The 26,191-nt window shown below is 37.7% G+C and overlaps 1 protein-coding gene across 4 annotated transcripts; it reads left to right on the top strand.

The window, feature by feature from the left end:
* Positions 1 to 30: 30 nt before the first annotated feature.
* On the top strand, positions 31 to 24,709 carry ppp1r9alb (protein phosphatase 1 regulatory subunit 9A-like B). 4 transcript variants are annotated; one of them, XM_051889838.1, is made up of 20 exons: positions 31 to 184; positions 1,207 to 3,273; positions 9,979 to 10,111; positions 10,208 to 10,328; positions 10,463 to 10,567; positions 10,875 to 11,103; positions 11,189 to 11,335; positions 11,426 to 11,479; positions 11,565 to 11,794; positions 12,800 to 12,896; positions 13,398 to 13,533; positions 13,735 to 13,889; positions 14,656 to 14,983; positions 15,081 to 15,138; positions 16,054 to 16,125; positions 16,285 to 16,489; positions 17,037 to 17,081; positions 18,556 to 18,672; positions 23,303 to 23,491; positions 23,572 to 24,709. In XM_051889838.1, the coding sequence occupies exons 2-20, from the start codon at positions 1,375 to 1,377 to the stop codon at positions 23,746 to 23,748; spliced, it is 4,497 nt and encodes a 1,498-aa protein (XP_051745798.1). In that variant the 5' UTR covers positions 31 to 184; positions 1,207 to 1,374; the 3' UTR covers positions 23,749 to 24,709. The 4 variants fall into 4 exon arrangements, with proteins under 4 accessions (XP_051745798.1, XP_051745801.1, XP_051745802.1 ...); XM_051889840.1 differs by having other exon boundaries at positions 172 to 320; XM_051889841.1 differs by lacking the exon at positions 17,037 to 17,081.
* Positions 24,710 to 26,191: the final 1,482 nt, after the last annotated feature.

Below are 26,191 nucleotides of genomic sequence, written 5' to 3'. Positions count from 1 at the left end.
ATTAGCCCATATTCCTTATCTGGATTTAGCTGTTACTTTATGGGTGAGATTACTGACTTTCCCACGGTTGTCCAAGTATTTTTTTTTTCTCTGCCACTCCGTGCGCGTGCTTGCCTGACTCGCGAGCTCCGGAAAGAAGCAGCGAGTATGACGCTGAAGGAGGGAGCGCGCATGTGGGGATAAGGTTTGTTGAGCTGGTTACATTCACGGGGAAAGACATGTAGACTTCAGAGAAAGGAATGACGACGTATAACAAGTTTGTGATTGTTTGGGCTTTGATTTTCTCAGTTCTTCCTTAACTCGCAATGAATGAAGTTCAGGTAGGTTTAAACTCGTTTATCGGGTCGTGTTGTTTTCGAAAATGTAAAGATAAACTTTCTTACACAAACTTCAACTAAAGCTTCATCAGGATTGAAGTCGGTTACAGCAGTCAATGGGAACAGATCGACTGTCAAAAAGGATGGATATATGATCATACGATGAATTTGGACACCTGCTAACGTTACCTGTAAAAATGTAAATACAAAAAAAAAAAAAAAAAAAAGGTAACTTTAAGAATGTAAAAATAATAACATGTCAATTGGTTAACGGTAAGCTAAAAACACTGTTTTAAAAGATGTGGGGTTTTTTATGTGTTATTTTTTGGAGTTTATGGACGAATATTTAAGTTATGGTTTGGTAAAAAGTCTCCTTGGTAACTTATGAGAAAGGAATTGCTTGCATGAACCATTAACCTACATTGTATTTCTTTTGTTTCTTATTGTGCTATGAATTATGTAGTGTGTTTGTTAGATTTCATGTTATTTAACTAATGTTAACTGCAGTTTAGTGTCATGTCTTATCCTGATGGTGTTTGTGTGGATAACAGTGACCTCATGTCATGTTAATAATGGACAAAATCACTGGAGTGGCGTTCCATTGTCCATCTGTGCTATTATCAGTACATTTTACAATATCAAAACATTTTATTAGATCATTTAGATGTAGGTATATTACAATTTCTGGCAGCCACCGCTGACATTTTTTCTTACAGTAAATTTAACAAAAAATTTACAGTGCAACTTGGTCGTATTTGAGAGGAGTTAATACTGAATCATGCATTTATACAAAAACACTGATATATAAATGCATGATTCAGTATCATGCATCAAATAGTTTATGTAAAATACAGACTGACATATTTCTTGATTATTCTCTCTGCTGTAGGTAAGAGTGGTTGGCACTGTGTCAGTCACACGACAACATCTGTGTCTACGGTCTCAGCCAGTGTGAATGAGGACGTACCATGCACCTGGATATACACTGCTTTTTTAGTCCCAGTTTTATCTCTTTTACATACTGAAATCTTCAAATCTGTTCTTTTTATCTGTAATCATGATTAAAAGTGAAAACAAAAGTGAACGGGCACTGAGAAGTGCATCTCCTCACAGGAACGCTTATAAATCTGACTTCCATTCCATCAAATGTTCATTTGATGGGAGTGCATCAATCAGCTCGACTTCTCCCTTCTCCAATGGAGGCAGTGAGACCCGTGGCAGACCGTCGGGCAACAAAGTGAGCAAAATAAAAAATATATTCTTGCAAATGGATGGCAAACAGAATCAAGATAGTCCCAATGTCACCAAACCCACGTCACCCAAATTTCCATTGGAGTCCACCCCTTACAGATCCAACCTGAGTAGTGTTTCCAGTCTAGATTCAGCCTCCATTGAGGCACGGACAACGGAGGATGTTTCCATTGACAAGGCAGCGCTGGCTGAGAAGTTCTCAATGACCAGGAAGCTGTTTGAGAGTGGCCTTAAAGAGCAGTCTCCAACAGAGAGGTCTGCCTCTGTTAAAGTTATCTGGCCTCAACCATTTGAGAAACAAGACAGGAAAGTGTCAGTTACTGGAGAGAGAAAGGACAAACCTAAAGAGCTAGAGGGACAGGCAAAAGAAAGGGAGTATGGGGAAAAAGGGAGAAACGAAAGTGAGACACCACCACATAAGCTGAGTGTGTCCATGAATGCTGGGCCAATATCTAGACGTCTGGAGAGTTTTATGTTGGACAGCGATAGTGAGTCACTGTCAGCTGCTCCCTCCACGGAATCCCACAGTCCCATCAGCCATTCCCTGTCACCCTCTGCTGCTAGTGATCATTCAGATCCCCCTTCATCACCAGACAGCTGTAGTTCCCCTACCTCTTACTCACTATGGACTGATACTCCAGCTGAAACTTGTTTGCCCAAGTTAAATGGTTCAGATTCACACAGTACCCCTTTGAATGGAGTCTGTACAGAGAAGACATTACATAATACTAGTTCCACAGCAAAAGAGCATATTAATAAATCATCAGAAGATACCATCTCCTCAGACCCCACTCTTCTGTATACAAGCGAAAAGATCCACCACTTGTCTACAAGGAGTACCACTAGTCATGAATCTGTAGCAGAGGATCCTGCACTTCAACAACAGGAAGTTGAAGGCAATAGCTCTGAGAAGGTTCCTGGTTTGTCCACGGTCAGAGCTGAGCTGGTGGTGGTGAAGACTGAATCATCCGAGAGTGAAGGCAATGAGGAGGAACATGTTGAGGATGATGTTTTTGAAGAGGCTGGAAAGGAGAACCAATCCCCAAGTCAAAATTCTGGGAGGGTGTTGACCAACAACGAAGAGCTCCAATTAACATTCCCTAGGAAAGAATCAAAACAGAGCTTTAGGGAGCATGAGGAGGGATGGAGGGCGTGTGAGGAATCTGTACAGACTGGAAGAAAGGAAGACCATAGAGGGGAGGGAAAGTTTCTTGAGGATAACATAATGGAAAAAGAAGACGAGGAGGAGGAGGAAAAAGACAACGAGGAAGTAGATCTAAAGACACACCGAACTGAAGAGGAGACCGTACTGGAGACTGTTATGAAGGAAAGTGAGCAGAAAGCTACAGATGTTGAAGATAAGGAACAGCAGGATGAACAGAAGAAAGGAGAGGAAGAGGAAGAGAATGAGGGAGTAGAGGAAGCTGCTGAAGCTATAGAGGAGGACGATGATGAACAAGAGATGGAATATGACGTCTTAGCAGGAAAAGAGAGGCAACCGCAAGATGATCAGTGCTTAATGGGGAAAAGATCTTTAATTTGTGGAATTGAGAATGCAGCCTTTGTGGATGACAAGGATAACAGGACCGATTTAGAATGTCAAGTGAAGGAGGAATCCCAGGAATTTGAGGAACTTCCAGGACTCTCTGATGAGGAAGATTTCAGTCCAAAGAGAAAGATCAAGTTCTCTACAGCACCAATCAAGGTATGTCTCAAGTAGTCTTACCGGATATTTGGTAGAAACCTATCAATTAAAGAGTTTAAAGTACTTCAACTTATTTTTTTATTCAGTTTTAGCATTTTTTTTTTTTGTTGGTTTGTACTCCCTCTGGAATGGTTTAGAAGGTTTTCATTAGAGCTTGAAGGAATTAGCCTGCCGGCAGTGACCCAAGTCTATTTGCGCCTTTACCAGATGCCCATGGCTCAATTTGGTCATCTTAGCTTTGACTTTTATGAAGCATTATTATTTATGGTGGTACTATTGCAGCTATTATTCAAGTTTATATGACAAGATCCTACTTGTTTGAAGGTATTTGGCACCCACATCTTTTATTTGTTTTGCCTCAATACAGAAAAACATTATTTTTAGCATAAGGAACGTAGTATACATGTCTGAGTCTTGTTCTACTTGTTTGTTAATGATTCTTAAGAATTGTGACTTCAGCAATGGTCCTGGATCAGTGTAAAATGTTCTACCTGGAACATTTAAGATAACAGCTCTCAACAGAGGTCATGCCTGAGCTTGCATCAGTTCAGGCATGTAATATCCTATGTCTCTCATGTACTGACAGACTTTTTTTTTTTTTTTTTTTTTAAGATAAATGTGTAAGGATTTAGTTCCATATCTTAGAAGCTTTACATCCGGTAATATCAGTTGATATGACTCAAATTTGAATCCTCATGTAACAGATAAACAAGATTCTCTGAAACAGAAAATTTACACTAAAGGGATCACAAAATGTGTTTCCTCACTAAAGCTGTTCACGGAGACTAACTGTTGAGTGAATTTAATCTGCTAGCATACAAGTGATTATAATATTAAGTTCAGCCTCATTCACAGCATCAGATTAAAAAACAGGCACTATCCAAAAATTGACAGTTCCAGACTTATTGGCTGGTTTCTACACCATTTTCAACTGTCCAGCTGGTAAAGGTATCTGTTGATACAGTAGAAAAATGATTCTCCCTGTGTTTTTGGTCTTGTTTACAGAACAAATATCTAAACATTCATAAGTCAAGAGATGTCTTCTTTTCTGAGAAATTTATCAAAATAAAGTTTATGCTTAAAACTAGAAAAATATATCTGTCAGTAGGGTAAGAAAAAAGATTAAATCAAAAGAAAAACAGGTTTAGTTTTCCTATCCCATTGGCAACTCACTTAATTTTGGTAACTTTATTGTGCACTTTTTGTTTGAGGTGCTTAATAGCAAGTAAACCATATATCCACAAGCAGAAATGTATATTTCTGCAAACTTTTGGACAGAGAATTTTCTAAATTTGATTTTAACTTTGAACACAAAATCTACATAGATTCTACTAATTAGGGCCCGAGCACCAATGGTGTGAGTACCCTATTGTAATTGCTCAGTCAATTCTTCTTCTTCTCCTAAATGAGTCACATTTTTGAGGGCCTAAACATGAAACTCATGAAATGAGTTCTCACGCGTCAGAAGTGGTGAAAATTTACTTCTGATATTGGTTTCAGAATTAGGCGTGGCAAAATGGCTCCATAGCACCACCTACAAAATTAAAATTAAGCGCCCTTCGTGCAAAATCTGAAAACCCAACAAGAAGTGAGATATTTTGAATCTTCTCTGCAAAATTTTTGCAGTTTTTGCCATTTCCAGATGTTGTACTTTAACGAACTCTAGAGCTTTAATCGGATCAACATCATATTTGGTCAGTCTAATCTAAAGGCCTTTGCGACGTTAAAGTGCGAAGATCTTGAGTTTTCGCTGAACGGCGTGTCCGTGGCGGCCTGGCAAAGTTCAATGTTTTGCCATGAAACATGAAGTTGTTGTAACTCGGGCGTACAATGTCCGATCTGCCCCAAACTTCACATGTTTTATTAGAGTCCTGGCCTGGAGACATCTACATGGCAATATTCATTTACAGTCATAGTGCCACCTGCGGGCAACAGGAAATGACATGTTTTACACCGTGATTAACTCCTCATTGAGATTTAACCAGAACAATATCATATTTGGTCAGTCTAATCTTAAGGCCTTAGCGATGTTAAATTGCAAAGTACTTGATTTTTCACTGAAGGGTGTGTCTGTGGCGGACTGACAAAGTCTGATGTTTCACGATGAAACAGGAAGCTGTTGTAACTCAGGCATACACTGTTCGATCTGCCCAAACTTCACATGTGTGATAAAAGCCCTGGCCTAAAGACATCTACATGCTACCTGCTGGCAACAGGAAATGGCATGCTTTGCACTGTAATTCAATCCCTGAAACACATTTCAATATGCCACAAAGTACCAAACATGCTAGAAACACGTTAAATCATGCAACACTTGGCTAAGTGCTAATGTATGCGATTAACGCCACGGAACAGGAAGTTGTTGTAACTCAGGCATACAAAGTTCCATCTGCTCCAAACTTCACATGTTTGATAATAGTGTTGACCTGAAGACATCTATATGGCAATATTCAGTTACAGTCAAAGCGCAGGAAATGTGGCACTTTGAAATGACTTTGCCATAATTCTCCTGTATTTACTTGCTTACATGCATGTCCCCCACTATTCACTGTTTTTCTAAGGCCAACGGGTGGCGGTGAACCCAGGTGCGAGGGCCCTTTCATCGCCTTGCAGCTTAAATTTCTTCTATGTTCTTCTAATTTCTTTGACAATGCTATGCAAATATTTGATTATTTAATTGTTCGATTGATTAGTGTTTTCCTGATGTATATTATTGTTAACTGTTTAAGATAAACCTACCCAAAACAGCACATAAATACAAAACAAACTGTGGTTTGTTGCTTTATATGCTTTTCTAGCTACAGGAGACTTTTCAGATTTTCATATTTTAGTCATATAACTGATCAAAGTAAAACACAAAACTCTTTGATCTTCATCTGTCTGAGGCCAGGCACTGGATTGCATAAAACAGAAAGTGCATTGTGCTGTCATTCATGTGTCTGACTTTTGGAGTGCTTTAAAATGATCCTGTTTAGGGAAAGAAAGGTCTTCTGTGTGTGTCTGTGTGATTGCTGTTCTGTGGAAGCTCATGCCTTTGCGTCTTGTTCAGAGTATAAATCTTACATTTGTGAGAACACATGAAAGAAAGGCAAATTAAGTGTTTTACAGTGCAATAGGTGGCAAAAGTCCATCGTTTTGTCCAAAACTAGCCAGTAACTATAGGCTCTATGTGTGAAAGGGTTTTTCATTCCCTGTGGACTGCAGTTGTTCCCAGCACTCTTAAAAGGTCTCTTAAGTTTGGAAACCAGGTCATGTATTTCTTCAGAGCCTCACAGACTGAAGATGCCATGGATTTATAGTCTGGGTCAGAAAACATACCAAGTCAGTAACATTTCAGATTACCATATAGCTCAATGTTCAATACGTCACTCTCCCCGACATCTCTTCCTCCTTGGTGTGCCCTCTTTGAGCGTGTGGATTAGGTCATTGTCAATTTGCTTTAAGTGTATTTATAGAAGTGGGATGAGCAGGTGGTAACTAAACATTTGTCTTGCACTATAATTCATTTTCTCCCTAAATCAGGAAGCACGGGTCTCCCTTTGTGTACATATTGTAGTGTTCCAACAAATTTTTTTCCCTCCACCCTCAGGATAAGCCTGTTTCTTTATTTGTGGACCTCTTGTGTTTACTCATCCTGTTTCCCATATATAGGATCAGCAGGAAGTGGGTTGCCTGTCTCATATAGGTTGTGAATGAGGATTTCCTTTCAACAAATGTTTGTGTTGAACATCTTTTGGAATTTGATGATACAATGGGCTTTGAATATTAGCTCATAAACTCATTGTTTGATCCCAGCTGCACAAAATGTGCTGTTTTCAAAATACATCTTTAACCCAAAAATGCAGATTTATTTTTTTTTCACCCAAAAAATTCTCTAATCATTTACGTACAATGAAAGTCAATATAGCTAGTCACCAAAACTCAATTATATGTTGCTGTCTTGTTTTTTTGTTTGTTTTTTGTTTTTTTGTTTTTTGCATATTAACTTGTTAACAACCATTTTTAATGCAGCCAATGGATCTGTTTCCTTATTAGAACAGTTTTATTCTATTAGAACTCAATTTTCAGAGTTCTGGTAATATTTATTGGTCATGTCGCCTTTATGTCATTCCAACTCTGGCTTTCAGGTTTGACGCTCGACCTGAATGCTGCGACATCTGTTGTTTCTTCCTTATTGTAAGTCATAGTTCACTGACAGTCTCTCTCAGTCCCAGGAAGAAATAGTCCTGTGTTCTTGCTAAAAAGCCACAGCTTAAAGGAGTGAGAGAGGGAGGGAGGGAGATAGAAAGAGACACTGTCCTTGAGCATGTTTGGGAAGAAAAGGACATTGTTCAGAGGTGCACGCTTACTCCATGACAACTAGAGACGCTAGACAAAAGAAAGCAGAGAAAATAAATGAAAGAAAGGGAAAAATGGGATTGTGGTAGAGAAAGAAAGATGGAGGGAAGGATGGGTGGTGGAAGCAAAAGAATTGTACAAGAAAAGAAAAATGGAGAGGGAATGCTGTTACTTTGCTGTGTCTAATTGATTTGGAGGTAGTGTTTTCCCTTTGGTTTAATTCTGCTGCTGTACGCAGTACACCATTGACTGACCTGCTTTTTAACTGCATATTAATTCACAATATATGTGTATACATAGTTCTGTGGAAATGTCATTCAGCTATAGTGCCTTCATAAAGGTGTGGTCACATTTACCTTTGTACAGTGACATACTGCAGGTGAAATGCAGTCATGTCAGTAAGGAATCTGTGCAGGAAATTTTGCGCAAAGTGAAACAATTCCCTGATGCAGATTTCATATAGAATTCAAGTTTGTTGAACTTTGAACATGCAAATTCTCCATGTTGACTAGTATAAAGCTTGTTAGTAAGCAGTGCTTCATGTATCTGTACACTATTGACAATAGACTTTATTTGCCTGTGAAATTTCACTGTAGTTTCACTATCATGCCATTTTAATACTGCAAAATGACATTTTTTTGTAGACTTTTTATGATTTGTAGCATGAAGTTTTTTTGTCACTTTTTTGTTATTTTGTCATGAAGTTTTGGTCACTCCTTTTTTTTTTTCCCCCATTGGGACATAGAAAGGGGAGCTTTCAAGTAGGGCTGTGTGATTAATCGAATTCGTAAAAAATTCATAATGTGAGCATACACGAATTCTAAACCACAGAAAGCACCATTTTTCCAACAGCCCAACACTTCAACAACCCGCGGCAACAGTGTAAAAGTAGCCCAACTTGGCAACACTGGTCATGGCCAAAAAAAAATATCAACATTCGTGGTTTGGGAATATTTTGGAGAGATTAAGTATAGTATTAAGTAGTAATATGCGAGACCTGTCAAACTATTGTTGCGGCAAAACAGAGTAAAGGCCATTCGCACAGAACGTGTTTTTGTGGTTAAAAACAGAAGATGCAGGTCTAGAGATGCGTTTTTGAACTTCTTTTACCTTGAGCACTGCATGCTGCAAAAGACACGAGATGCGAGCACAATGGTTTAAGACATCCGTCTAGTGCGTTTACATATGAAACAATGACATTCTGAACCAGGTGAACAAAAATCGTTAATACAGGCATTTGTGAACAGCACAATCAATTGTCAGTTATGCAAAGATATGGTGCCTGCAAATATCGTCAATAAAGCTGGCTTTCAAAAAAAAAATGAGACAGACAATTTTGTGTGTAAGGAAATCATGTTTCAAAATTGCAATATTGATTAAAAAAAATTGTGATCGTATTTTTTGTCCATATCGCACAGCCATGCTTTATAGCTTCAAAAGGCACGCAGAAGCCCCATGAAAATATTATAAAAGTCATCCATATGACTGTTGTGCTGTATTCCAAGTGTTGTCACTTTATGTGTGGAACAGCACAAAATTTAGTTCATTATTAACTGAGAATTTTGATATCCTCCCTAACTCTTCTTGCCGTGATCACAAGAGTTCTTGAGAGAAATAGCGATGTCTGATTTGTGAACTAATAACTCTTGAGTCAGATCTTTTCAAAGAAATGTTTGGTCAAGTTCACGAAACTGCTCTGAATGATTTGTTCACAGATCAGATAGACCCAGTTCTTAGTTAATCCAGACTTAGCCGTTAACAGCTCACTGAAAAGAAAGATAATCAGTGAGTAATGACTTGAATTTCAGTCTGTTCCTCACAGAGTACTTGTAACTTGCCTTGTCATTAAAGTACTGCATATTTAGATAACCATTTGAAGCATATTGCATGTTTTATACACAGCGAAAATAGCCTGTATATGACTGAAATTCCAGAATCATCAGCAAGCTGAATATCTAGATAGCGTGGTTGTCAACAAATGGGACACTTAATATAATTTTGGCCTTTAATAAGATTTCCTCAATAATTAGGCAAGAATATACCTGGTGCCCTCTATGATTCCTGTTCTTTCTGACAGCAAAGCACCTAAACGCAACAAGCTCATAATCACAACTTCAGAATTAGTAGGAAGAAGTAGGAAATTTTCGAAAGCATGTAAAGGCAGCATTAACATGTAAATGCGGGCAGTCATAAATAGGAATATTTCTGAATGACTATTTTTTCACAAGTGATCTGGGTGGACTTTTTCTCATCAGAACAGTTTTATGTCAACATTAATTGTGAAATCAATAAATCACTGATTCATTCATGCAATCAGATGTGGGTGTGCATAGGTGTATGCATTTAATAGTTTTTCCTCTTCTGCAGGTGTACTTTACCTTCTCTAATGAAGATTATGATCGTAGGAATGATGATGTGGACCCTGTGTCTGCATCTGCTGAATACGAGCTGGAAAAGAGGGTTGAAAAGATGGATGTTTTACCTATAGACATTCAAAAAGGTTTCTTTTACACTTTTTTCCCCAAAATGTTTTTCCTGAAATTACTGTCAAAATCTGCATAAGTACTGTATTTAAGCTGACTTTTTGGTTGTGTAGGTAATGATGGCCTGGGAATCAGTATCATTGGCATGGGGGTTGGGGCAGATCAAGGACTAGAGAAGCTGGGCATTTTTGTGAAAACCATCACAGAGGGAGGTGCAGCTCACCGGGATGGACGGTAAGAACTTGTCATGAATTTCATTCATTAAATTCAGAATTAAATCTTGTGTGTGTGGTAGTGAACAGTGTGACTAATCAAACTGATTCTGGTGATTCTGTATCCAAATGAGGTTTGGTGTTTTGTCTTAACAGAATTCAGGTCAATGATCAGATTGTGGAGGTAGATGGAATCAGTCTGGTTGGTGTCACTCAAATGTTTGCTGCCACCACTTTGAAGAACACCAAAGGTCTGGTCAAGTAAGTATTGACACACCAAACTTAAGCTAAACTGAGTTGTACCTAAAGTGACATTGTAGGTTTTAAGCCTCACCAGGAATGAGCTGTGAGCTCACACTATTGTGCAACTTAATCCAGGTTACTCTCAAGGGATTTTCCCTGTATTACCTTTACTGTACGTTACAAACAATGAACATGCATTACCTATTAACTAGGAAGTGTCTAGTAATGATTCACCAGGCCAAAATCTAATCGCATAGTCAGTATAATACCAGCAAAGGTCATAGTCCCAGAACCTTGTGAAGGAATTTTACATCCTCCAATGCAGGTTTCTCATTGGCCGGGAGAAACCAGGAGTGGAGAGCGAGGTGGCCCGTCTGATTAGCGAAACTCTACAACATGAGGCAAGCCCTGAAAACAATGAGCCAAAAGATGAAGACCATTACGAACCCCAGAACCATCAGCTACAGGATGAAAACCAGAATTCTCAAACCAATGACCAATATCAGGATCAACAGGAAATTGAGCCACTAGCTGAAAAGAGTGTTGTGCAACAGGTCTGTGAACATATAAAGATAAGCTTGTTGTCATGAATAAATGAGTCACTAAGTCATTGTTGGGCCCATATTATGATTGATACAGGATAAACAAAAAGAGACAGAAAAGGAGCAGGGTAAGGAGGATGCATCCAATGACTTGGCACAGGAAGTGTTTTCACAACTGAGGAGCCAAGGCATTGATCTACCTGAAGATATCGATCCTACTGAGCTAGAACAAAAATTCAAAGAGGTATAATGTTAATTTACATCTATTTACATATACCATATTCATCATTGTGAAGTGCTCAGTCTCAGTCACTCTTGAATTCTCTTTTTATAGCTGCAGATAAAACACAGTGTCACAGTCACAGAACTTGACCAGTTGAGAGAGAAGGTAGGACAAAAATGCTTTTTTTATTTATTAACTTCTGTTCTTGACCTTCGAAGCTGTTTAACTCTTTGTGTATGTTATTTCATAGCTGCAAGTGAGTGAAGCGGAGCGTAAGTCTTGGGAGACTCGAGGTGCAGCTCTTGAAAGGAGTGTGGAAGAGAGCAGAGAGCGCATTGAAAAGTTGGAAAAATACTGGCTTGATGCTCAGGCCCTCTGCAAAACCATCAACCAGCGTTTGAATGAAGCCCAGAGTCAACATGATTCCCTGCAACTCAAATACAATAAGACCATCACGCTTCTACAGGAGCACCAACAGAGGTGTGTTTGAGCATGTAATGTGTTGTCATAGCAGAGTCATTCTGGGAAGTGTTGGTGAGGCATTCTTGAAAATGTACTGATCAGTGAAGGTCTGAATCAAGCTGAATCATTGGAAATTCTTATGCTCCAAAGAGCAATAGATGACACAAGCATCTTAAAGGGTTAGTTCACCCAAAAATGAAAATTCTGTCATTAATTACTCACCCTCATGCCGTTTTACACCCGTAAGACCTTTGTTGATCTTCGGAACACAAATTCAGATATTTTTGTTTAAATCCGATGGCTCCGTGAGGCCTACATAGGGAGCAATGACATTTCCTCTCTCAAGATCCATAAAGGTACTAAAAACATATTTAAATCAGTTCATGTGAGTGCAGTGGTTCAATATTAATATTATAAAGCGACGAGAATATTTTTGGTGCGCCAAAAAAAACAAAATAACGAATTATTTAGTGATGGCCGATTTCAAAACACTGCTTCAGGAAGATTCGGAGCATAATGAATCAGCATGTCGATTCATGATTCGGATCGCGTGTCAAACCGCCAAACTGCTGAAATCATGTGACTTTGACGCGCCAAACTGCGGATTCGACACGCTGATTTATTATGCTCCGAAGCTTCCTGAAGCAGTGTTTTTGAAATCGGTCATCACTAAATAATTTGTTATTTTGTTTTTTTTGGCGCACCAAAAATATTCTCGTCGCTTTATAATATTAATATTGAACCACTGTACTCACATGAACTGATTTAAATATGTTTTTAGTACCTTTATGGATCTTGAGAGAGGAAATGTCATTGCTCCCTATGTAGGCCTCACGGAGCCATCGGATTTAAACAAAAATATCTCAATTTGTGTTCCGAAGATTAACAAAGGTCTTAAGGGTCTGGAACGGCATGAGCGTGAGTAATAAATGACAGAATTTTCATTTTTGGGTGAACTAACCCTTTAAGCAGAAATTAATTTTGCCATGTTTTGTTAACGGTGAGGCTGTTCTTGACTTGTAGAGAGGCTGAATGTGCAAAGAAAGAGGCAGAGCTGAAGAGAAAACTGGAGCAAAGGGAGAGAGAGTACAAGAGCACTGTGAAGCAATTACAGCTCAAGGTAAAACTACATCTTGTTCAGGTTAATTTCTCTTGTTTTGAACAATGTGAGGTCACAAACATTAATATCATTCTGTTGTGAGTGTTCACTGGGTATATGATTTGAATGTGTTATACTTATGTAAGGTGCTGCAAGTGGTTAACTTTTCTGGAACTTCCACCAGACAAAATTTGGTCCAATGTTCACATGTGATTTATCAGTTCAGACCAGTGCATAAAATATGGCAGATGAGCTGAATGAAAATGCATATTCACTCTCTGACTGTAAGTGGCTCTTTTAGAAAAAAACACACTTATTGGTTAGTCAGCTTTATTTGCAGTTACTAGTACACCTCATAACATTAACAGTCGTTCAGTCAAAATAAAATGTTTATCACACCAAATTTTCGCACCAAACATTCATCTTGGTGTGAACAGGCCTTAGCCACTGGTGGTTACGTTTGGTATCACACATAATGATTAAGCTACAGGTATGCAGGTAACACTTCTCTGCATTTCTCAGATAGCTTGTCTGGAGGGCCGCACTGGATCAGACCAGCCTGAAGAGTCTTGCAGCCCTGCAGGAGAGAGTCAACCTAGCAGTCCGACCTCTGGTTCATCTGAAAGAAACGGACTGTCTACAGATGACCTTCACTCTGGTACAGAAGAGCTCTCCAATCATTTATACTGTGAAAGCTGGTCAAAAATAAAGGGCTAGCAGTTATATCTTTCTCTAGTTACTGTAGTTTATTTGGCTTTTAATACCTTTTATTAATTATTTTGTTCAGAAAAGATGTGAACAGGCTATCCTGAAAGTAACCTTTTCTGGTTTTGAGATGTTGGTGTCTGTCTTTCTTCAGATGCAGACTGGGGAGATGTTCCTCAGACTGCTCGTCTGGACTGCAGTGTCTACAGAGCCAAAGCTAAGCTGGCACAGGGATCCCAACGCAAGCGGCCATCCCGAAATAAACTTAGAGAGTCAGCGAGAGGCTCACAGGCACCTAGCCAATCACAGGTACAATGAACCACAAACATTTAAATACCTCACAGAGTTTCATTGCAGGCCACATAATTGTAAGGACTACAAACTAGCTTCTCCTGTAGGATCTCTGCCTCTTTCTTTCTTTAAAAGAAAATGTCTCACATTTTCTTAAAATGCTGATTAATCAGATTAGTTGTTTTTTGGAAAAATAACAGTGTGGTCTGGTCTGTCCTGTTTTTTTTTTTTGTTTTTGTTTTTTTTTTAAACAACATTTTCCAGGATTTAATGCTTTTACAAATATATACTTTTCAATTATCAATCATGGTAACAGGTTTAACATTTTAAGATCCTTTCTTACTGACAAACATAACGAATAATATGCTGAAGTTCTGATGGAATTTTTATGGAATTATTACTTTACAGCAGGATTGATTGTAACAGGGCCAACAAAAACTTCCATCAAAATGTGCACATTTTCTATTAAGACAAATATAGGTCCAAAAAAGAGTTGGGAAGGCCAAAAGGCATCTTTATGACAAAAGAAAAATCATAAAATAAAGATATTGGATTTCATTACTGTGTTGAGAAAATGTCTATATTAAGTAAGTAAAATGTAATCGTTTTTATATAAATTTTTCACAACTACTGTTATTTACACATGTACAGTATACACAGAACACAAATGACACCTGTTTAGTAGATCGACCTTTATCCTATGTATTATGACAGTAAACTATGATTTCCTCAAATCAAATTTTATCAAATTAAATCAAATGTTAATTTTATTCCATGTTAATAGGAATCTGTGTGCATACAAGACCACAAACAGGAAAGAACAAACAGTGAAAGAAGGCGGTCTTACCTCGAGAGCCTAGCCATACCCGTTCCATCTATACAGTTTGGTCAAGACCAAACACGTGAACCGAGAAGTGAAGGCGAAAGCGATGTATTTATTCAGAGCCAAACACCCCAAGGAGGCAGTAGCACACAAGCTAGCTTGTCTCCACCCAAAGACTCCTCCACCCCCCAGTCCCCATCCTCCTCACAGTCCTCCTCTAGTGTGTTCCTCAACCTGAGAAACAGGAGGAGCAAAGGCAAGGAGCGCAGCAAGAGCAGAGCGAGCAGAGGTACAACCGCAAAAAAACATTCCACTTTTTCTTTAGATCTCCTACCTCCACTGGTTTACCTGGGCAGGCTTTTGATTTTGATTCTTTCATTTTTCAGATGAAGAGAGTGATGGTTCACCAACGCGAAAGTCCAAAAGACGATTCCCAGATTTCAGGTATGGCCTGGCCAGCAACTTGCTCTTGTGTGCCAATATCAGTGATATTACAACAGAGAGGAGATGGACAACTTGTAGGAAAATGAATAGGAGAAATCATAAATCTTGAAGTCCCACCTTTCACCATTTATTCACCCTCATATTGTTTTAAACTCGTAGCTTTCCTTCTTCTACAGAACAGAAAAGATGAGTTTTGAACAATGGTTCAGCTGTTTTTTTCCCCCCATTTTTATGAAAGTCAGTGGGACCAAAAACTTTCAGGCTTCCAAAAAGGTAGTGAGATTTTAATCCATACAACTCGACTGGTATATTCTAAGAACCTCAAACATCATGGTATTTGGTAACAAGAGGTGCAAGAACCAATGAGGTATGACGTTGACATTGACATTTAAGCTTTGTGTTACCATATTTGATGATTTTGATGTGATTTGAGAGTGAGTGAAGGCTTTTTGATCTGTACATTATACACAGTGATTATGTCTCTTCAGGAGATTTTGAATATATTAAATTGAATAGATTCATTTCTCGCTAACTTTATGTCCTTTTTGGACCTCATTGACTTTCAGAATATGAACAAAAAAAAAGACAAAATATTTTTCAAAATATGTTATTTTGTGTTTCACAAAATAAAGAAAGAAAGCCATAGAAGTTTGGAATGACACAAGGGTATGTACTGTATGATAGAATTTTCATTTCTGGGTGAACTTCCATTAAAATTCCTTTTTTCACAGAGGCATTTCATGTGCATGCTTTTATTATTAAGCATGATTTAATTTAGAATATATTAATAAAATGTAATTTTGACAGACAGTTTCAGAGATTTCTATCTTTCCCCAATCAAGTACATAGCCTATAAGACAAAAAAAAACATTTAACAGTTCTGATTTGTACACTTTCTTTTGTGTTGGTCTGTAGTGGTATCCGCAGGTCTGGAGGCAAAGGCAAAAAACGGGATAGCATCACACCCCGAGGATCTGTAGGGAGCAGGTTTGAATATTAAATGTCCTGATATTAACCTAGTAAATAATCTGAAGTTGATGAGTTTAAAATCATTTTAAAGTCTGTAGGTCTTCTCTGATATAGATCAGTTCATCTCCATTACTTAATTAGCTTCATTAGAATTGCTTCTTTGTTGTCTAAACTCAGGGGATCAAGAGACTTACTGGATGAGTCCAGCGGCAATGTTTCCCCCTCTGGCTCCATCTCTTCCATCCCTTCCTGTATGCCATTTTCCTGGTTTGGGGACAGAGAGAAGGGAAAAGAGAAAGAGCGAGAGAAAGAGCGTTCTGCATCCAGCTGCAGTCTGCCTCGTACTCCTTCAGAAGGATACATGGAGGATCGTACAAACACGGTGAGTAGGGACCAGAAATGTTTTGTTTTTTTTGTTTTTTTTTAGACCTCCAAGATGCGGTTTTCATAAATATCTTGAGTAGGAGGAAGAGATTAGTTAACAAGTTGTTACTTCAGTAATCGAATGCATTAATTTTTAGGTGGTTCATTCGGTTTTACCCATTTAAAAGGAATTCTGATTGCTAGGTTGCTTGCATTCTTGGATGTCATTTAAGGTTAATATTTAAGCAATACCATCACATTCAGCCTTTGATCCTAACAGGAAGTGAAGTTGTGTAATTAGGCATATTCTGAAGGCTGTACCGTACTGTTGTGGTTTTGAGAAGACATTTACAGTCCATTTACAGTTACAGGTTATTGAAAATCTGGAATTCAAGATCTAATTTTAGCCTGGCAATAAACAAAGTTTTAGGATTTTCTTAAAAACAAAGAAGCTTTATTTAATATTAAAGATTCTACACTATTAGGTCACTACAACTCCTGTGGTTCCACTTTATGCAATTTTGTTTATGCAGAATATGTTTTTCACAATCTCTTCTTTAAAACAGACCAACCTCTCCTGGCCATCTCTTCTCTCTCATTCCTTAGATTTGGTACAGTATGCATTGAGTTCTCCAGCTAATGTGTCTGTTGTGTGAGGACAGTAGTACACTTAGTTGATAGCAGTTGCTACTAACCTTAGTGGACTCATTTTTTGTTTTTTTAAAGGTTGAATGCTTCATTGTAGTAAATGTGTTCTTTCATTATATACCCTTTGGCTCACTCTGATAAAGCCCAGTCCTGTTTCACAATGGAGCACTGGCATGGACTGTGTTAGTTTAGTGATGTAGTTTGTGTCTGAGAATGTACCCTACCCTAGTAGGCAGTAATGGTTCTTGATGGTTTTCTGATAACTGTATTTAATTCAGGTTTAGTCATCCATTAATTTCATTATCACCTGAGAAGGATGCATGCTAGTAGTTGTAGTGAATGATAGCTCTCCATTACCAGCCCTCACAAGTAATGAAAAATAGTTTTGTGTTTCTACTGGTTTTGGTTTCTGGAACTGTTCTCCACTGGAACTGCTTCCAAGGCACTGAAGGTAATATCACTGTGTGTCACTGCCCCATTTTTCCACATTTAGTTCAAACAAGCATTAAAGAGAAGAAAGTAACAAAGCCACGAATACAGTAAATAAATGTGTTTAAGGAAATTTAAAAATTGAGTCCATTACATTTTTTTTTTTTTTTTTTTTTTTTTCCGGTTACACTTTATTTTAAAGTGCCCTTGTTACAGTGTAATTATACAAAAAAGTACTCAGTAATATTAATTAACAACATGTACTTACTGTTTAATTAGGTTAAAGTTTGGTTTAAGATTAGTTATTTGTAATTATGCATAATTTAATGTTATTACCACAGTAAGTACATTTAAGATGTGTAACGGACAGATGTGTAAAATAAATGTTACCACTTTTTCTTTTTTTCATTTCATTTCTTTTTTTCTTTACCTTTTCTTTCTTTATTTCTTTCTTTCTTTCTGAATTATAATTCATTTTGGTATTTTTGGAAGGGGGATCATACAGTAGAAATGATTCATTTTAATTAATTAAAATATTAAGTAAATAATTAAACATAATTATGTTGATGTATGATATCAGAAAATATATTTACAGATTACTTTTTACCTTTATTTTAAAACCTTTTTTGAAAATGAAGCTGTGTACACACGTGTTCAGGGTATAAAGAAAATATTTTTCACTTTTTTCTTTATTGTTCGAACATTCATTTAATTAAATTTACATAAATTTCATGAACTGCACATAAACTATATTTATTTTTTTTAATTTTTTCATTTTTTTTTTTAAATCTTGAACAGTCTTGTTTTTCATTGATCCAAATAGAAACTCTCAGTCTTGCTTAAAAGGCTGTTTTAGCCTGAACATTGAGGAATTGGTCAGAAGTATGCTAATTCATCCCGGACTTTCTCCTATAAATACTATATATGTAAAAACTGTTTGTGAGAAAATCATTTGTGTCTGTTTGTGTGTGTTTATGTGTTTATGTCCCCATGTCCTACTTGTTACAGAGCTTATCTGTGATGGATGATTCAATCGCAGGTAGTCCTCGCTCTGTGTTGGCAGGGATACTGAAAGAGCCCCATCTCCCGGGGCGTTCACACACACATACCTTCTCCTCCTGCGAGGTGAGTGGCCGTGGGGTCACCACTGCATGAGCTTTCCTGTAGTTGATGGTTAGCATTCGTCATATATGTGTGTGTGTGTGTGTGTGTGTGTGTGTGTACCATATATATATATATATATATATATATAGTTCACGTTGGCCACAATTATTGGCACCCAATTATTGCAATGTCCTTTTCCCAAGATAACAGCCCTGAGTCTTCTTCTATAATGCCTGATGAGTTTGGAGAACACTTGACAAAAGATCAGAGATCATTTCTTCATACAGAATCTCTCCAGATCCTTCAGATTCCCAGCTCCATGTTGGTGCTTCTTCTGTTCAGTTCACTCCACTCATTTTCGATAGGGTTCAGGTCAGGGAACTAGGATGGCCATGGCAGAAGCTTCATTTTGTGCTCAGTGACCTCCAGCAAAAAATAGGCCCACAACATTAAAGATCCAGCAGTATGTTTAACCGTGGATATGGGGTACTTTTATCCCTGTTTGCACCAAACCCAACTGGTGGGTTTGCTGCCAAAAAGCTCTTTTTTAGTTTCATCTGACCATAGAAGCCAGTCCTGTTTGAAGTTCCAGTTGTTTGTTTTTTTCCAGAGTTTGTTTTTGGTTTTTTCTTAAAACCCTCCAAAACAACTTGTGGTGATGTAGGTGCTGTTTGATTTTTTTTTTTTTTTTAGGGTTTCTGACCCCAAAACTAATCTCTGCAATTTTCCAGCTGTGATCCTTGGAGAGTCTTTGGCCACTCAAACTCTCCTCCTCAACGTGCATTAAGACAATATAGACCGATGTCCTCTTCCAGGCAGATTTGTAACATCTTTGGTTGACTGGAACTTCTTAATTATTGCCCTGATGGTGGAAATGGGGATTTTTAATACTTTAGCTCTTTTCTTACAGCCACTTTCTATTTTGTGAAGCTCAACACTCTTTTGCTGCACATCAGAACAATATTCAGTGGTTTTACTAATTGTGATGAATGATTAAGGGAATTTGGCCTTGTGTTTCTTCATATTTATATTCCTGTGGAACAGGAAGATTTGGCTAGACAATTTCATGCTCCTAGTCACCCTGATATGCTAAAAAAATGAATGGGAATATACTTCAGAGATATTTTACTCATAAGAATTTCTAGGGTTGCCAATAATTGTGGCCAACATGCTTTGCAGGAAACATTTATTTCATAATGTGAGTTCCCCCCACTTTCAATTGTTTTACTTCAATGAAAGGTTAGAGTTTTGTGAATTTTTTGAATGAAAGATCAAAAGATAAACAATGCAGATTTATTTTCACAGCCACCTTTTTTTTTTCTTTTTTACCAAGGGTGCCAATAATATATACTGCTCAGCGTAAATGAGTACACCCCCTTTGAAAAGTAACATTTTAAACAATATCTCAATGAACACAAAAACAATTTCCAAAATGTTGACAAGACTAAGTTTAATATAACATCTGTTTAACTTATAACATGAAAGTAAGGTTAATAATATAACTTAAATTACACATTTTTCCATTTTACTCAAATTAGGGTGATGCAAAAATGAGTACACCCCACAACAAAAACTACTAAATCTAGTACTTTGTATGGCCTCCATGATTTTTAATGACAGCACCAAGTCTTCTAGGCATGGAATGAACAAGTTGGCGACATTTTGCAACATGTATCTTTTTCCATTCTTCAAGAATGACCTCTTTTAGAAACTGGATGCTGGATGGAGAGTGATGTTCAACTTGTCTCTTCAGAATTCCCCAAATGTGTTTGTTTGGGTTTCCGATCAGGAGCCACTGAATGACTTTCACCTTGTTCTTCTTCAGAAATCCAACAGTGGCCTTAGATGTGTGTTTAGGATAATTGTCATGTTGGAAAAGTGCACAACGATCAAGGGCACGGAGTGCTGGTAGCATCTTCTCTTTCAGTATAGAGCAGTACATCTGTGAATTCATGATGCCATCAATGAAATGCAGCTCCCCGACACCAGCAGCACTCATGCAGCCCCACATAAGGACACTGACACCACCATGTTTCACTGTAGGCACCATGCATTTTTCTTTGTATTCCTCAACTTTGCGACGCCATACAGTTTTGAAGCCATCAGTTCCAAAAACATTTATCTTGGTCTCATCACTCCAGAGTATAGAGTCCCAGTAGTCTTCATCTTTGTCAGCATGGGCCCTGGCAAACTCTAGGCGGGCTTTTTTGTGCCTGGGTTTTAGGAGAGGCTTCTTTTGTGGACGGCACCCATGCATGCCATTCCTCTGCAGTGTACGCCGTATTGTGTCACGGGAAATAGTCACCACAGTTTGGCTTTCTACTTCTTTAGATAACTGCAGTGAACTTGCATGCCGATTTTTCTTCAACCCTTCTCATCAGAAGACACTCCTGTCGAGGTGTTAACTTCCGTGGACGACCTGGACGTCTCTGTGAGATGGTTGCAGTTTTTTTGTACCACTTTTGCTACAGTATTCTGACTGATAAGTAAAGCTTTGCTGATCTTCTTGTAGCCTTCACCTTTCTGGTGTAAAGAAATTATTTTCTTTCACAGGTCTTGTGGCATTTCTCTTCCATGTGGTGCCATTGCTGACAGCATGAAATGAGAAGGGGTTTTAACACCCTTTTATAGTCAACTGTCTGCTGGACACCTATGTAATGAATAATTAGACTCACCTGTGGTTGAATTGTTGTTAAATTAGACATTTGTAGTCTAAAATTTAGCTTTGCTCCAGAGACTTTCAGTGGGGTGTACTCATTTTTGCATCACCCTAATTTGAGTAAAACTGAACATTTTGTTCTCTAAGTTATATTATTAACCTTACTTTCATGTTATAAGTTAAACAGATGTTATATAAAACTTAGTCTTGTCAACATTTTGGAAATTGTTTTTGTGTTCATTGAGATATTGTTTAAAATGTTACTTTTCAAAGGGGGTGTACTCATTTACGCTGAGCACTGTATATATATATATATATATATATATATATATATATATATATAATATATAATTTGACCAGGGCTGAACGTGAGCTTTTGGTTTGTGAGATGTTTTGAAGAGGAGAGCAAGTATCGCCATTGGAATGTGTGTGTCGTGAGGGAGGAATGGAAAGAATGAGATCATGCTCATAGTTACGAGAAAGAGAGGTGGTAGTTCAGCATGCATGTCTTTCTGTTTCACTATCAGTGTAAAGGTATGGTCATGTTAGTGAAATTTCAGTGAAAATTTGTGGGCAGAAAATGTCCATTGTCAAAAGCACAGCTTACACAGAAGTCAATGAAGAAGTCTGTTGGTCAATGCAGCGAATTTGCTTGGCTAATTTGAACGCAAGTGGAATCTGCATAGTGAACTTATTTGCCTCAACTCTAAACTTACAGTTGCACTGACTGGATTTTACCTGAGAAATTTCTCTGAGCAACAGTAAATGTGACCACATTTTAGGCTCTTCCATCTGTCCATAGTGATGCAGAGGAGAGCAGGTTTCTCCTCCCTTAATACATCCAGGCTGTTCATTCTGTGCTTCCTGCCTATGGTTAAGATCTTTCTGGAGTCATTTATACTATCTATATGGAGTATATGGGTGTGGTTGTGAGTAAATCAGCTCTCCAGTGTCATTATGTACCCGGTATGTGGAATTTCCCAAATGATTGCAACAGTCTTCCTACGCCCTGTTGGTAAGATGTTGCCACAGGTAACATTATTTCACAAGTTGTATTAGGTATGTCAGTGGCTCAATGTTAAAGGAATAGTTCAGAATTAAACATCAGTCATTACTAATTCCCCCTAAGGTTGTTACAAACCCATATTAATTACTTTCTTCAGGGAAACGAAGATGTTATGAAAAATGTTCATACAGCTCTTTTCCGTGCAATGGAAGCATTTTGTGACTAGTACTTGTTTTGCTCCAAAATGGACAAAAAAAAAAAAAAATGCAATAAAAGTAGTCCTTACGACTCACACACTATATTTCAAGCCTTCTAATGTCATTCAATACTGTAGCTTCATGTGAAAAACAAAAATTCTCACCTACCAGAAACTGGCTGGTGAACCTTTTTTTTTTTTTTTTTTTTTTTTTTTTTTTTTTTTTACAATTTAAGTGTATAAAACTCACTATATATGAAATTAAATAAATGTACAAAATAAATCTGAACAAAAATATTATTATTATTTGTCATCATTTTGCCATAACAAAGCAATTTCAGACCCTATGTAAATGTATTGTATAACATCAGAAGATTCCAAAAGATTTTATGATTGATCAATGGTGCCTGTGAAGATTGGAACCCTCTGGTCACTACATGCGTTCATTTAATTAAAAAGAACTGGGAAAAACATTTTTCAGAACATCTCCTTTCAGACTTCAGTCTTCTTGATGTCTTCCACTGTTTCTGACCTGATTTCATAAGTGTGCTCCAGATTCATAAGTCTGCCCTGGTAGGAATCTCTGTTCTGTAAACAGGCACTTTTAATTCAGGCACACAAAATAAGGAAGTTTGCTTTGAAATATGCTGAAGGTATGTAGGTTAGCATTCTTTTCTTTTTTTTCGCGTGGCAGGTTGGTGTAGTGCAGTCTTCTGCACCTAATGACTCCTCTTATGTTTCCAGTTCAAACACAACTACAGTATAACCAGCATATGCATGTTGTTTTCAGACACTTGATGATGGCCCTGCTCCAGCAGCAAAGGAATACATGTGGCAGAACCGCCCCCTTTCAGAGTGGACCAATCAGCAGGTCTGCCACTGGTTGATGGGCATGAACATGGAACAGTATACAGCTGAGTTTACAGCTAAAGGTGTGGATGGCCAATATCTCTTAGGCATGGACAGCGGTAAACTTAAGGTTAGTCCGTGTATATTTTTGATTTTTGATTGTAGTATTGATTTAAATATTATTGAACTGAAATATGTGTTGTTTTCCAGGAGCTTGGTGTTTCTAGCCAAAGAGATCGCTCCACCATTAAGAGGAGACTAAAAGACATGAAGAAGGCTCAGGAAAAATTCGAGAAGCAGCAAGTAAAAAAAGAGAAAGAAAGGGGGAGAGAGAAGGAGGCCAGGAATAAAAGCGGCCAGCCAACAAACTTTGAATCAGCCTGCTGAGGTAGTAACAAAGCCTGTCCTGTCAAGAGACCACAAATGTGCACACTCACCAATCCGAGTAATGATAATGTGTGCTGATAGAAGTGGAGTAGACTGTCTTGCACACACGGGTGATTTATAGACTGGTGAGAAAGTAACAACATGGGTGAACACTAGAGGTCTTCTGCCAGTAAAGCCTGTAAATGCGACTTTGATAAGCTTGTCGTTTACATCTCTTTTTGGCACAACCCAGGTGTTAAAGAATCTATTCCTGTCTGCCACACTGACATTCAACATGCATAATAGCACTTTGATAAAATGGGAACTAATTAATAATCTAATTATCCAAAAGGATATTTTATTGGCTTTAACTGATTTGCTTGTGTGTTATGAGTGTTGGTGCTGTACATGGTACTAAAAATGATTTTACTGCTCTCCACCAGAGGGCACCAATGTTAAATATCTGGCACTAAGTAATGATATAGAGATTGTGTGGGTCTGTTTCTTCAGAATTAAACGGCAAATTATCACAAGTCAAGTTGCTAGTGCACAATGTGCACTTCAGCCAAATGTCAACTAATAATCCACGTGTGGATGTGTAAAAGAGATGCAAACACATTCCCAGGGTTAGTAGAGCACACCAGGTATGTGTTGCCTCCCTAACCTAGTGTGCACTTTTAAGTGAGCACTTCATCACCCTAGATAGACTTCTTTTCTTTTTTTGGAAAGAATCATTTTTTTTAATGTCTACTGTACATAACTCTTAGTAATGTACATTTTATTGTAGAGGAGAGCAATTCATTGTCTTCTATGTCACAAATGATGATGATTTTACATGTGTATTAATAAATAAATATTTTACAACTACAGATTTTTATTTATTTTTATCGGTTTGATTTTAGGACATTTGTTTTGTAACTCATGACACATGTAGCTGCAAAGTTATTTCAAGAACTGTCAATTAAATGATCTTTTAAAGTAATCGTGGCACATTCAGTTGATTTTGCATTCATTCGTTCAGATGTGTCCAATATTTTGCATCACTGACTAGCCAATCTGCATATCAGGCATGTGTGAATATGAAGATAATTTCTTGTTGTCAGCTGTGAAAATGTTTTATTGCCATAATAACCTTATTATTATCATTTAGAAGATGCTTTATCTTATGTAGGTTGGAACCGGCAGAGTATTGATGTAGGATCCCATGAACCTTTCGATTTATAAATGAGCTTTTCCAGGGTTTCAAACTTTGGGCTACTTAAATTGTTTGAACAAAAGTAACCTTTTTTATTTTTATTTATTTTACTGTTAATGAAGGCCAGTATCACTGATTAAATGGATTTTTTTTCCCTCAACTTGTGGTGATGAAATGAGTAATTATAGCCATTCAACATTACAGTATTGAAAGCCATTATTTCCTAACATTTAATAGGCTTTTAAAAATATAACAACTTTTAATTTAAAGACACAATATGTAAGATCTTTGGATTAAAATAGTCCAAAACCACTAGAAGAATGTTTAAATCCAGAGAAATAAGCCATTTTAACCAGGACACGGACCGTGTTCGTGCGTCACTTATCAATGACATTATACCTGTGTTACCCTCGATTTCCGGTTTTATTTTGTAGAAACCATGGAAACACCAAAGACGCTTTAATATATTATGTTTTATTAGACAGGTGAGCAACTGTTTGGATACATTAATCGACAGAAAACTGCGCTGCGTTACCTGAAGAAATGGAAAGCTCCGCTGCTCTCAAGACATGTGTCACACCCTGCTTTATACTCATATAATGTTAATAAGCTCATCCATTAATATGATTTCTGCCCGAGCCTCGTCGGATTCTTTTCCACCAACTGTAGATGTGAAGACAACATCCCCCATGATTTTGCAAAATCAAGGCATCATCAAGCTACGTCTTTGTTTTGAATAAGCGACCTCTAGCGCCGAAAATTTACATATTGTGCCTTTAAGTGAAATTAAAATAATCCTCACATAAACCCAAAGCTAATTTTAACTATAAAAAAATACAGGCACAGCTAAATGTGACATTTATATAATAGGGTTCAACGTTAAAGATATTTTCTGTTGGCCAGGTTGAATTTTTTCTTGCCCTGCTAACATTTTTACTGGCCACACTTAAAATAATAATAATAATAATAAAAAATACCACAACAAAAACTACTATCCTAACTAATAGGGATGCATCGGGCCCGATACTAAGCTCATGTACTTGTACTCGTACTCGTAAAATACCCCCGATACCTCACGTGACGTAACTGACAGAATTTTCTGTGCACAGAGACACCGACGGCAGCAGCAGAAAGAGTGTCAGCTTCAAGGGTGTGGAAATACTTCAAAATTAATGATGACAACCCACACATTGCGAACTGCATGCTTTCAATCACAATTCGTTATCGATTAGTGAAGGCGGGATAGGCGGAATCGCGCTGAATGACACA

The sequence above is a fragment of the Ctenopharyngodon idella genome, chromosome 1 (genome assembly GCF_019924925.1).
Source record: "Ctenopharyngodon idella isolate HZGC_01 chromosome 1, HZGC01, whole genome shotgun sequence".
Taxonomy (NCBI): Eukaryota; Metazoa; Chordata; class Actinopteri; order Cypriniformes; family Xenocyprididae; genus Ctenopharyngodon; species Ctenopharyngodon idella.
This window is presented reverse-complemented; position numbering and strand designations above follow the sequence as displayed.

Coding starts and splice junctions, on each gene's coding strand:
- ppp1r9alb (XM_051889838.1), top strand. CDS start 1,375: ATGATTAAAAGTGAAAACAAAAGTGAACGGGCACTGAGAAGTGCATCT. Junction 14,984..15,080: donor CAAGAGCAGAGCGAGCAGAG/GTACAACCGCAA, acceptor TTCATTTTTCAG/ATGAAGAGAGTGATGGTTCA. Junction 18,673..23,302: donor ATACCTTCTCCTCCTGCGAG/GTGAGTGGCCGT, acceptor TGTTGTTTTCAG/ACACTTGATGATGGCCCTGC.